This window comes from Ovis canadensis, chromosome 10 (assembly GCF_042477335.2).
Source record: "Ovis canadensis isolate MfBH-ARS-UI-01 breed Bighorn chromosome 10, ARS-UI_OviCan_v2, whole genome shotgun sequence".
Taxonomy (NCBI): Eukaryota; Metazoa; Chordata; class Mammalia; order Artiodactyla; family Bovidae; genus Ovis; species Ovis canadensis.
The window spans coordinates 47,963,275-47,976,269 of record NC_091254.1 but is presented as its reverse complement, the minus strand read 5'-3'; the positions used below and the strand labels follow the sequence as shown (position 1 = coordinate 47,976,269).

Sequence of the window (12,995 nt, the reverse complement as noted above, 5' to 3'; positions counted from 1 at the left end):
TAAGAGACACGGGTTCAGTCCCTGAGTCGGAAAAATCTTGTGGAGAAGGAAATGGCAACCCACTCCAGTGTTCTTGCCTGGAGAATCCGATGGACAGAGGAGCTTGTGGGCTATAGTCCATAGCGCCGCTAAGAGTTGGACATGTCTGAAGCGGCTTAGCATGAACACGAACTTTGAAAAGTGTCTCCGAAGAAATCTGGGTTGAGCTATCTTTGACAATATATGCTTACCTCAAAAAAAAAAAAAAAAAGACACTGATAGTGAGTTCCAAGAGGTTTGTTTTGGTCATATTTTCTAGTGTGAATGATGATTTTATTAAACCCAGGTCCGGCTCTAAGTACCGTAGATGCTGTAATATTTTGATTTCTTTGATTCTACTCAGGTAGCAGAAAGACTCAACACTCTTGTGGTGTACTGTTAACTTCAGCCCTAGTAAAGAGTGAAATCCCAGAGGTCCCCTCCTCAGTCATTTTACGGTCGTCTTGTTAGATTGTGAGATTAAAGAAATAGACCTCAATTTACAAGAGTAGATTGACATTTCATACCTGGCTCTTCTCCAAGAGTTGATCTCATTTTATCCAAAAACATTAGAAGTCAAGCACAGCAAACTTGGATTGACATAATTTAATTTGCCACATTAGCTAAGTCACATTTAACTGTGTTAAATTTCCATGGTCTGTCTAGAGCAAGTGTTCTGTGTGATAATTCTTTAAGCAAAATCTTGCTTCGTTTTCCAAATTAAAAAAAAAAAAACCTGTTTCTTTTCAGAAGCCTTGAATTCTGTGTATTTAAAATCATGAACATGTCAGTGGTTTTATTTATTACCCTCTCCCTGCAACGGATAGAAAAATACTTTGAGCTTTTCCATAATATCTTTATGCAGCTTCAGTTGTCAAGTGGCATTTGACTTAAATTGCAAAATGTAAAATCAAGCGGCAGGCGACGGCTTAAAGATTACAGCTTGCTTCTGCAGCTGTTGTTCATATCAAAAACTACCAGCAAATCCTTTCGCATGAGTTATACTAAATTTGTAACAGTGTCTATTGTGTAGAGTTGCTGGAAGTTTCTGGGGCAAGGGAAGAAAAACGATTAAAGTTTCAGTATCCCTGTTTGTCAATGAAAATAAAATGTAGATTCCCTTCTATACTTCACCTAAGAATTTATAAGAAGGAAGAATACATTTGTAAAATTTGGGGGAAAGAAAATTCAATTATTTCTATCCTGCTCTGTAGCACTTTAATGGCATCCTGGGAAACTCATTTCTACTCATCACTATTATTAAAATACAGACTTGAACAAGTTTGGAAATGCACAGAAACTTGTGCTGTGTTTCCTTTGTTTTTTTCTCTTCCCCTCTTAGAGGTTTAACAGGTGTTTGCTTGTGTGGTCCTGTGATTTTTGACTTAGTTGTTTCACTTTAAAAATATTAACCAGCAAAATAGTCTCATTCCCTTGAGGTAACTGTTACTAACTGCCTGAACTAGGTATTCTTGATGGTATTCTTAAAAAAATTAAAATTGGATAAAAAGCTGTAGTTTTGTGCTAGGAAATTTGTGTTCTGAGGTGGCTGCTAAATATTCTTGTCAAATGACCATCATTAGTGGAGAATATACTTCATACATTCCAAAATGAACAAAAATATTTATCACCCCCCCAAAAAAAAACACCCCAAGGTTTTTCTCATCTTAATTTTAGCCTGTCTTGAGTTCTATTTTGTGCCTGTTAGTAGTGCTTCCTGGGGATGAAAAGAGAGCCTGCTGGGTAGAATCGAGCACATACTCACAGTAGGTCTGTGGCTTGTCCATCAGTTAAATGCCTGTTGTCTTTTCTAGTAAATACAGCATCTGTGGGAAGGGTTATTTTGGCTCTTCTGTGGAGGACTGCCCTGGCTCCTGTTGCCCAGGGAACAGCACGGGTTAAGGCCGTTCATGTGATAGTCACCTGCATCCTTGCATGAAGGGTGATGTCCTTCATGCTGATGACTTGCTCCCTGTTTCTCTGGTCAGTGGTCCATTATTGCTGTAAGGGCCACTTTTCTAGGTGGGAGGACTCTCTTCTTGCCTCGTCTCCATGAGATCAATTGAGCAGGGGTTGGTGGGGAACGCATGTTGTTGCCAGCTCTCTCAAGCAGGGTGATTTGAAAGAAAGCCCAGGGCCCCTATAAACACTCTGGGACTTGGGGTTTGCTAGGCCCACCTCCTCCTCTTCCCCAGAGCCTGGGGATTTGAAGGGGAGGAGTCAGAAGAGGCTCTCAAATTCTCCGTAGGAAAGAGCTTCATAGAAATATGTTCACCTTCTGGGAGGAAAAGTGGGAGAGTACCTAGCTTAAATTAACCTACAGAGGAGAGGTACCATTGTTTAAAATGCAATGGGAATTGTTAAGAATTAGCACTGAGATACTCTTATTCCAAACCCATTTTAAAGCTCATGTAATTTTTGAAATGGGATTGCTTTGAGCTTTCGCAGGAAAAGTAACTCTCTCTGTGTATCATAGGAATCCTTGGAAACCTGCTGTGAGATTTGAAGTAAAAGTGCAAGTGTTAGTTGCTCAATCATGTTTGACTCTTTGCATCCCCGTGGACTGTAGCCCGCCAGGCTCCTCTGTCCATGGGATTTTCCAGGCACGAATACTGGAGAGGGTTGCCATCCCTTTCTCCAGGGGATCTTCCCAACCCAGGGATCGAACCTGGGTCTCCTGCATTAGCAGGCAGATTCTTTGCCGTCTGAGCCACCAGGGAAGTTCCAAGCAGGTGAGGGACTAAATGTCACAGTAGGCGCATTTATGGTGATTGAGGAGCAATTTTGGGTTCCATTTGTCTCCTGAAGTGTTTGCTGTTGTTGTAGAGAACCCAGGGCTCATCCTATTGTTCTATAAGGATAACAAGGATAAGGGAAAATCCACAGAAAACTGACAAGTGTTTATTGATATCTCGGTTATTAGTTATGGAGACCTTCGTGAGCACTGCTGTTAAAGCTGTCTGCAAGAGTCAAGCTCTACTTGATTCCTCTGTGTGAGCCCATAGGCTTAACACGGTCATCAGTCAGGTGCAGGATGGGGACTGAGTTCAGGTGACTCTGAACACGGTGTGTCCTGGCAAGGACAGAAATTCACGTATCTTGTTCTTTTCCTCACTCTAGGTTATTCTTGCCGGTTGGTGTCACAGAACATGGCCCTTATCCTACTGAAGGAGGATTCTTTGGACGTAAGTAGCTTTTCGAAAGTTATATTTGATATAATTGTGTTAAACCTTTTGTTTATTTCTACTATGGCCGATAAGCAGTGTTTATGTATTTTCCTGAAAAGTGACTATGAAACTACTTGGTGTGTTTTCTGTTTTTGTTTATGAATAGATGGCATAAAGTCATATCTTTAAACATCAAAATAGTAAGTTTAGGACATTGCTTTTTGAGCTTCATGATGATGCTTTGTGTTACTCACCTAGAGTTGTGCATTTATAATGGAGTGGTCTTAGTCTGGTTTGACTTCTTGTTAGGATCTCCATAAAGGAGTGACAGTCAGCTCATGCTTGCTATGAAGACTTGCAGGATTTCCTTTCTAGTTTCAAGTGTCAGGAGTTGTCTCTGTGTATGACAGTTGGTTATACAGGCTCAGGGAGAATGGAAGAGACCCCTATTTGCCCTTTCACGGTCTAAAGCCACTGGTGAGATCCTGGCTGGGAGCTGATTTGCGGGTCACCAGTGGTCTGTCTGGCAGTGTGACAAGGTACCAGGAGCTCAACAGTGAGGTTCCATTTGTAGGTCACTTAATAAGAGCTTGTTCTGGCAGGTACCCGTGGCTATGCTTACTGTCAGTGAGTATTTAAATGCCAGCTTTCAGAGCAGGTGTTAGGGTTAGTTACCCTTGTAATGGGGGGAGATGTACTACCTGCAAATTGGGGGTGTGACTCTTCCTGCCAAGGCCAGGGTGTGGTGTACCCGTTGAGGATTCCAGGGGCAGGAGTTGGGGGGCGTCTGTACCGCTGAAGCCCCTCGTCAGTTGATGCAGGTGGTCTCTGCTTTCCCTCCCTGGGGTGTGGTGCTGGGTGAACCACGAGAGGTAAGAGGTGTTGCTGATCACTCTTCTGTTTGGATGAGCATTTTCTTCTCAGTCTTTCAATATGAGAGCAGTCTTAAACGCATGACTTAAGAACATGTTGAAGAAAAAGAATCCCTGGGCAGATAAAAACCCAAGCTTACTGTATAAGTAGGAATAGGAGTATGCTTTCTTAGAGGTGAGCTGTCTGCTCTCATTGGGGAAATTCTTAAGTTACCACTGTCTCCTTCTCCCGGCGTAACCACCTACCTCTTCCACTTAAATTCGAATCATAGATTTCATGGAAGATGTTTTAGTTCATGCGAACTTACTCATTTGACCTGAACATTGTTTTATTGAGGTACTCTTTTCCCTTTATTACCCAGAACTTAAATTTTCAGTGTAAAATAAAGGGATATATATATGGGGCTTCTCTGGTGGCTCAGATGGTAAAGCATCTGCCTACAATGCGGAAGACCAGGGTTCGATCCCTGGGTTGGGAAAATCCCCTGGAGAAGGAAATGGCAACCCACTCCAGTATTCTTGCCTGGAAAATTCCATGGACTGAAGAGCCTGGTAGGCTACAGTTCATGGGGCTGCAAAAGAGTCGGACACGACTGAGCAACTTCACTTCACTTCATATATATATATAAATATAAATAAATAAATAAATAAATATATAAATATATATATATATATATATATATATATATATAAAGAGAAAATTTCCTGTAAGGGGTTAATGAGAAGTGAAAATGTTTTTCTCTGCTGTCCATGGCAATAGTTGCTTGCCATAAGTGGTTATTAATTACTTGAAGTGTAACCAGTTTGATTAAGGAACTATCAATTTCAAGTAATTTAAATGACCACATGTGGCTAGTGGCTGCTGTACTGGAAGACACAGTGAAGGTCATTTTCAGTCCATTTGTGCAGGGGTCAGCAATTTCTGGCCATTGGTCCAAATCTAAGCTTACCACTTGTTTTTTTCTCTCTCAGTTTTTTTGAGACATAATTGGCATACAGCACTGTACATGTTGGGCTTCCCTGGTGGCTCAGACAATAAAGAATCTGCCATGAGACCTGGGTTCAATCCCTAGGTCGGGAAGATTCCCCAGGGAAGGGGATGGCTACCGACTCCAGCATTCTTGCCTAGAGAATTCCATGGACAGAGGAGCCTGGCAGGCTCCAGTCCATGGGCTTGCAAAGAGTCAGGCGTGACCAATAACACCCATTTAATGTGTTCAATAAAATGACTTACCTGCATTATGAAATGATGACTGCAATACACTGAGTGAATGTCATCTCCTAGATACAAATTAAATAGAAAAAATATTTCTTGTGATGAGGACTCTTAGGATTTAGTCTAAGTTATATATGAACAACTTTCATATATAACTTACAGCAGTTAATAAATAAACTATATTTATCATGTTGTACATTCCATCCCTAGTGCTTATTTTCTTTACAGCTGGAAGTTTGTAGCTTCTGACCATCTTCCTATACTCCCCCCTCCCCAGTCCCTCACTTCTGGTACCCACAAATCTGATCTTTCTCTATGAGTTTGCTTTTGAAATATAATTGACCTATAGCACTGTTAGTTCCTGTTATACAACATAGGGATTTGACCACCTGTTTTTGTAAATAAAGTTTTATTGGAAGATAGTCATTTACATATTGTCAGTGGTAAAGGTAAATAATTGCAAAACAGAACAAATCGTCCATGAACCCTCACCTGTTTGCTGTCTGCTCCCTCCCTGATGAGAAGGAAACTGACTCCATTCTAGTTTCACTGTGTGCTATTGCTGTATCTTCTAAAACAATGTTTTTTGAAATGTTAAGAAGCACTAAGAGAGAAGTAGAATCTTTGGCTAATTTGGGGGGAGATCCAGAGTTATAAATAATTAAGTACATTTCCCTACCACAAGTTTTGTGCCATCTTTAATATGCTTATCACACTGAGTCAGGCAGAGGGTGATATAGAATATTTTGTTAACCAAACTTATTTAAACCACTGAGTTTTTTTTTTTTTTTGATAAGTAACTCCGTGATAGCAATTCAGTTCAGTTCATTTCAGTTCAGTCGCTCAGTCGTGTCCGACTCTTTGCAACCCCATGAATCGCAGCACCCCAGGCCTCCCTGTTCGTCACCATCTCCCGGAGTTCACTCAGACTCATGTCCATCGAGTCCGTGATGCCATCCAGCCATCTCATCCTCGGTCGTCCCCTTCTCCTCCTGCCCCCAATCCCTCCCAGCATCAGAGTCTTTTCCAGTGAGTCAACTCTTCTCATGAGGTGGCCAAAGTACTGGAGTTTCAGCTTTAGCATCAATGATAGCAATACAGGTTTAGAAATGCTGATTTTAAAAATATAGAGATTTCCTCTTTACAGATGTGATAAAGTAAAAGCAAATAAAAGAGGATACTCAGAGTAAGAAAACAGAAAAACACATATTTAACTTCAGAATTTATGTGAAATCAACAGATATTTGAGTGTTCTTAGTAGGCTGTGCAGATTGCTAGAATTGCAGATGTAGCAATAAATGAGTGTATTCTCTACTCTCAGGTTTCTATTTTAGCTGAGAAAATAGCCATTTAGTATTGACTTAATTAAGCTTTTTTTGTGCCAGTTGCCACAAAGGAGAAATGTAAGGTAAGATGCTAAGTACAAATAGTTAGGGGGGTTCATGAGCTTTCTTGGCACAAGATGAGATGGTAAATATTTTAGGCTCTAGGTCACAGCTGCTCTTTTCTCCCCCTTTAATGAGAAAGCAGCTGTAGATAGTACACACACAGGTCACACATACACAGATGTGAGCGTGTCCCATTCGCATACACACATCTGTCTCTTTGTACTCATGTTCTTAACACATTACTGACCAGGGGATTTTATAGACTCTAACACCAGTGGCCATAATACCTTTCCAGTCAATAATGTATTAAGTATTTTCCAAAAGTGACTGTACGAGTCAAAAAGGAAGTCTTCATGATATTCAGAGAATTGGTCATCATTTGGCTTGTTCTGTGAATCTAAGGCTCCGAACCAACAAATCAGTGATTTTAAAAAAAGTTCATTATAAAACTTCCCTGGGGGCTCAGCTGGTAAAGAATCTGCTGGTAATGCGGGAGACCTGGGTTTGATCCCTGGATTAAGAAGATCCTCTGGAGAAGGAAAAGGCTACCCACTCCAGTATTCTGGCCTGGATAATTCCATGGACTACAGTCCATGGGGTCGCAAAGAGTCAGACACGACTGAGGGACTTTCACACTCATAAAAATCTGTAGTCTTGGAAATTTAAAAACCACTCATAAATAATTCAAGAGTCAGAGAGGAAATCACATTGGAAATTAGAAAATACTTAGAATGATTGAAAAATACTTTGCATCAAAATCTGTGGGATTTGAATTTCCCAGAGAGAGAAATTTGTATCATCACTGCTTATCGTATAAAAGAGGAAATACTTAAAAGTAGTAAGCTATTCATACAGTTTAAGATGTTAGCAAAAGAGCAAGATAAGATCAACAAAACTGAAAGTGGATTCTTCAAAAAGACTAATGAGATTAACACACACAAAGCTGGTCAGGGAAAAAAAATGTTAGGAATGAGAAAAGAGAAATAACTTCAGGTAGAGAGAGCAGTGATTAAATATGAATGACTGTGTAAATAAATTTGAGGCTTAGATGAAATGGGTAATTACCTAGGAAAAACATAAAACTTCAGACTCCAGGAAATAGGAACCTGAATAACCCTGCAACCGTTAGAGGAATAGTCTCATGACTTATGATTTTTTCCTCCAAAGAGAATACATTATACTCTAGTTTTGTCAAGAATTAAAAGAACAAACAGTTCCAATTTTATAAAAAGTCTTCCAAAAAAAATACCCAAAAGAGTCAATACTTTTCAGTGTAGGTTGATGTTTAAAGTAACCTTTGGATCAAAAGCAATAGGGGCAGAATGATAAAGAAAAATTGCAGGTCAGTCTCAGCTGTGAACGGAGAGGTAACATTCTGTGATAAAAGATCAACAAACCAAATCCAATAATATAAAAGAAATCAGACATATGATATAGTTGGGTTTAATTCCAAGGCTGTAAGCATGTGTTTTCTTGAGAAAAATCTGCTGTTAATATACTTTGCTTCATTAACAGATAGAAATAATACAGTCATCCAATTGGATGTAGAAAAAAATTTAGTATTTATCTTTAGCCAACAACAGCAACAAACTTTAAATCCTGGAGTAGGAGTACACTTAACTTGATAAGGTACATCTACTGAAATCCTATGTCAAGTAACCATATCATTCATGGTCAATGATGAACTCGTCTCTAAAGTAGAGAGACAGCATGTTCCCGCCAGGAGTCCCTGTTATTGCCTAGATGTCCTGGGTTGCTAGATGACTTTTTAAAGAAACAGAATATTACAGATGATTGAAGCTTCACTAGTTCTCCTTTATCCATGGTCTAAAACCTTTGGGTTCCTTTGCCATCCACGTGTGTATCTATAAGCTATGTCAAACGTGGTTTTGAAGCTTTAATTTTGAGATCGTATTTTATGTATCTCTGTGCAGTTTGCTTTTTTCACCCGTGTTTTTGACATTGACTCATGCTGATTAGTCTAGTTCCAGCTCATTGCTGAACAGCATTGAAAACTTGGTGGTAGACGTTTCGGATTGAGCTTCCGTTTTTGTGTTGTGGTGAGTGCTGCTGAGACCGTTGCACGTGTGTGATCTCTGTGCCCCTGCACCGAGAAACAAGTCCAGCTGCTCAGTGTGCACACCCTCTGTGTCACTGGGTGACGCTTCTTTCTCTCTGGGGTGGTTCCACCACACACTCCTCCTCCAGGAGTGTGTACAGGTTTCCATGACTACAAACCCCATTTCTGCGGATGCTCCATCCGTAATACAATAGGCGCAAAAAAGATGTCAGTTTCCCATTATCTTTGCCGAAGGCTGACAGTCACCTCTTAGTGGGTCTTTTTCATACTGCTTCCTGACTGCTTGGGAAAAGTTTCCAGCATGCTCCTCACTCTGATTTCTCTCAAGAACTTCTGGGGCCTGTGCGATGAATTATGTTCAGTGTGTGGAACATCATTCTCAAGGGTTGTGGACTCCACCTCCTGCCCTCCGTACCTTTTTGTTGATCTTTTTTTTTTTTCTTTGTGGGTAAATGGTTTCTAAAGCAGTCCTTTTCCCCCAAATAAATGAATACGAATCCTTCTTTGTTTCCATTCTTCAGTGACCACTTAATAAAGCCGAAATTTTAAGAGCAGTATTCGGTATAGCTTTTCTCATCAGATTCTTCGAGTCCCTGAAGTTACCTGTTGGGGATCCAGAAAGAAAGTGATACTTCTAGTCTGTCCCCGCCTCTGGAACATTTATTTTCTGTTTCTGAATCACAAGTTGTAGGAATCACTCTTTGTTCCTTTAAAAAAAAACTTAGCAAATCTGATAGATTGAATTAGGTTGTAGGGGACAAATTGCTGTGGCCAACCAAGCACATATGGCTCCTATTGAAGGTAATCATAGTAACCCTTTGACACGTGTGGCAGCTGCTGCCAGTCTCCAGCCAGGATCTAGGCTTAGAGGGCGGTGCACATGTAATTTAAGCAGTAACCTCAAGATTAAATATGTCATTGACAATGATTTTGCAGAATAAAGCTGAAGCCTGCTGTATCTTGAAAAGGAAATTATTTCAGACATATAAATAGCTTACTGTACAGTTTAATTATAGTCTTAGTAGTAGACAAGGCTCAACTGATGAATCTCCACAAGGAGATTCATGTAGGACTGAAAATCTTGCTGCATTTGTATGGAAATAGCAAAAGCTATGATGCCAAGTGGAATGTAAAACCAGTTTCAATTAATTTTGCAGTTAATTTTTTGACTGTAATTGTATGGAGAGTTATTATTCCATGACCACGTATAGTTTCTTTATCATTGTCTAATAGATTAATTTGAAGGTCTTTTCCTTTTTATTTATGTGGCATTTGCAGTATTTAGATATTAGGTTTTAGTTTTATAAGTTGATTGTTTTTATATATTATTCTTTTTTGACAGCACCTTGTGGCTTGGGGGATCTTAATTCCCTGACCAGGGATTGAACCTGGGCCTTAGCAGTGAAAGCAAGTCCTAACCACTGGACCACCAGGAAATTCCCTTTATAACTTTATTTAAATTCTGGGATTTTATGTTCCATTGAATCTGAATTATAAGCACTTTTCAATATTTCAGTTCTTTCCATTGAGAATTTACAGACTAGTTTTGTAAGTGGGTGTTTATTTGAAGGGTTTGGCCAAATAGAACTGAAAACTGGTTTACCTGACAAAAACTCTTAAGTTGGGTGCAGAGACAAGGACAAGATATTTGCTTGCCAACCTGATTCTTTGTTGGTGTTACCTCAACTTTGTTGTTTATTGTGGTTTTCTCTATGAATTTCTTGAATTTATTTTTGTTAGAATCATGCAATTTACTGAATTACTTATATTTTCCCATTTTTTTCTTCATTACTTTATTTTAAAAAGTGAGTGTGATCTGGTGAGAAGAGTTTAAGAAACACCCCTCTCCCTTCACTCTTAGCTTCCGTGACCTTCCCCTCATAAACCTTATTATCTAGATTTAAAATACACAATGGATAAAGAAAGGAGTGGGTTTCTAACAGTTTTGCAAAATAGCACTTGGTGGTGTGATGCATGTTTGTGTTTAAAATTCAACCGTTTCTACCCATGTAGCCTACCAAAACCCTCTGCCTCATGACACATTATTTTTATTAATTTATGTGTTTCTATGTTTTATATTATGAATTTAAACAATACAGAAATCAATTACTGGTCTGGAAATTACGTGCAAGTGTCCAGCATGTAAGTATGCCATATTCATGAAAGCAGGTTGAGAATCCAGGGCTTGTTGCCTGTCCTGTAGAAAATGTGTAGGAACTGAAAGACGGTATGAGCTTGGATGGACATTTGGGTGGCAGTGGGAAAGGAGATTCCTTTTTGAACTTTAGAACTGAAGCTATTTCTAGTTTCTAGTTGTGGTAGGTGTAAGCTTAACCAGCTCTCCTGCTGAAAATAAGTAAGGCTGTTGAATTAATATTTTTATGAGTTGAAGAGAAGACAGGTGAGGAGTTCTCAGATAAAACTGAAGGAAGAACAGAAGCCTTGTCCTGAAGGCCTTCATGGCCATAGCCTAGGGATCTGAGTGAGCGGGGTGAACCTGGCTTCCTGTGGGCTTGACACCTGTGTTCTTTGCACCTGTCAGGTGCAGAGTACTCACAGAACTAGGACTGAGAAGTTGAAGTTTGTATTTTGTACAGAAAGAAAATGGCCTTGGGTGGAAGACCTAAGTTGCACAATAGACTGAAAAGCAAAGAAAGTGTAAAATGTGCGATAAAACCTAGATTAATACTGAATGTATCCAGTAATACCTGGGGATATAGTATCAATTTGAAATATAACATGATGATAGCCTACAAGTTGAAGAGTGGGAAATAGATGTTAGTTGGAAACCCTCATGTTGTTTGGAAATAGTTTTCAAGCAGAAATTGCTTTATGGTTGATAGAACTCTGAAGACTTAACAGCTTTTTCCTCCCTTTTAAATAGAATAATGGAACCAAATGTTCCAAGTAGACACTGTGAATCCTATTGCTTGGTGCCTGTCATCAAGGGGGAAAGTTGGAAATTGGTAAACCAATGATGACATTACTTTTTATTGAAGTATAGTTAATTCACAAAGCCATGTTAGTTTCTGCTGTGCATCAAAGTGATCAGTTATATGTGTATGTATATATATTCCTTTTTGTATTCTTTCCATTATAGTTTATTATGAGATATTGAATATAGTCCCTTGTGCTATATAGTAGGACCTTGTCATTTATCTTTTTTATATATAGCAGCTGTATCTGTTAATCTCACCCTCCTAATTTATCCCTCCCCTGCCTTTCCCCTCTGGTAACCATGTTTGTTTTCTATGTCTGTGAGTCTGGTTCTGTTTCATCATATGAGCTCATTTGTGTCATATTTTAGATCCTACATATAAGTGATATCATATGGTATTTGTCTTTCTCTGACTCCCCTTCATATGATACTCTCTAGGCCCATCCATGCAAATGGCATTATTTCATTCTTTTTAATGACTGAGGTCTATTTCATTGTATATATGCACCACATCTTTGTTATCCATTCAGCTGTCAATGAACAGGTATGTTGCTTCCATGTCTTGGCTCCAATGATGACATTTTAATTTTATTTCAGTAAAATTATATGAAACTGTAGAGGGAAAAGAGACCCAAACAAATGAAAGAATCCTCAAGGAATGTATGATCATTATGATGGGGAGCTGGTTTGAGGGGGTTAAGGTGAGGGTTGAGCTGTGTTCCTGTGGAAGGATTATCGGTGTTGCTGTCTGGCCTCGGTTTCATTGCGTCTCTTGCTATGTTCGTGTGACTGGTCCCAGCGTCCTCCACTCTAGGCTCAGCATCCCCAGGGAAGGTGTCTTATCCTACTTACTCTTATGTCTGCTCTCTTCTCCAGTTCACAAGAAGGTACCTTGAGATGCATCAAGAAATATTTACTTAATAATCAGGACAGATGCTCTCAATATAATTTGTTTTGTGCATTATTAAGTATAAAAACTGCTTATGTGTCAAATATCAGATTTCTTAGTCCCTGGGCTGAGTATTGGTGGAGACACTGGATGACAAATTAACCATTAGACTCAATTAGAACTAGGCTAAATCTGTTTACTTCGCTATTTTTATTTTCCACAAACTGTTCTGCTACTTGGTGCTTACTTGCCATTGTCTTGGATTTTTAAAATTAGTATGTTTAACTCCTAAAGTATTACCTTGGGCTGATAATGCTTATGAATGTCGATCTTGGAAATTCTTGAGGGATTTTGCAGAACAGAGAGATCAGTTCCTTTCTCTTAAGTATAATTGTCTTAGGTTTTATTTAATACATTTCATTTTTTA

General features: G+C 39.3%; 1 protein-coding gene across 2 annotated transcripts in view; it reads left to right on the top strand.

Moving 5' to 3' along the window:
• LOC138446887 (phospholipid-transporting ATPase IB) overlaps positions 1-12,995 on the top strand; it is a 480,129-nt gene that overhangs the window by 144,694 nt on the left and 322,440 nt on the right. For both annotated transcript variants that reach the window (XM_069602276.1, XM_069602277.1), the window contains exon 24: positions 3,139-3,203. In XM_069602276.1, coding sequence (XP_069458377.1) covers positions 3,139-3,203 — 65 coding nt within the window. The remainder of the gene's footprint in view (positions 1-3,138; positions 3,204-12,995) is intronic.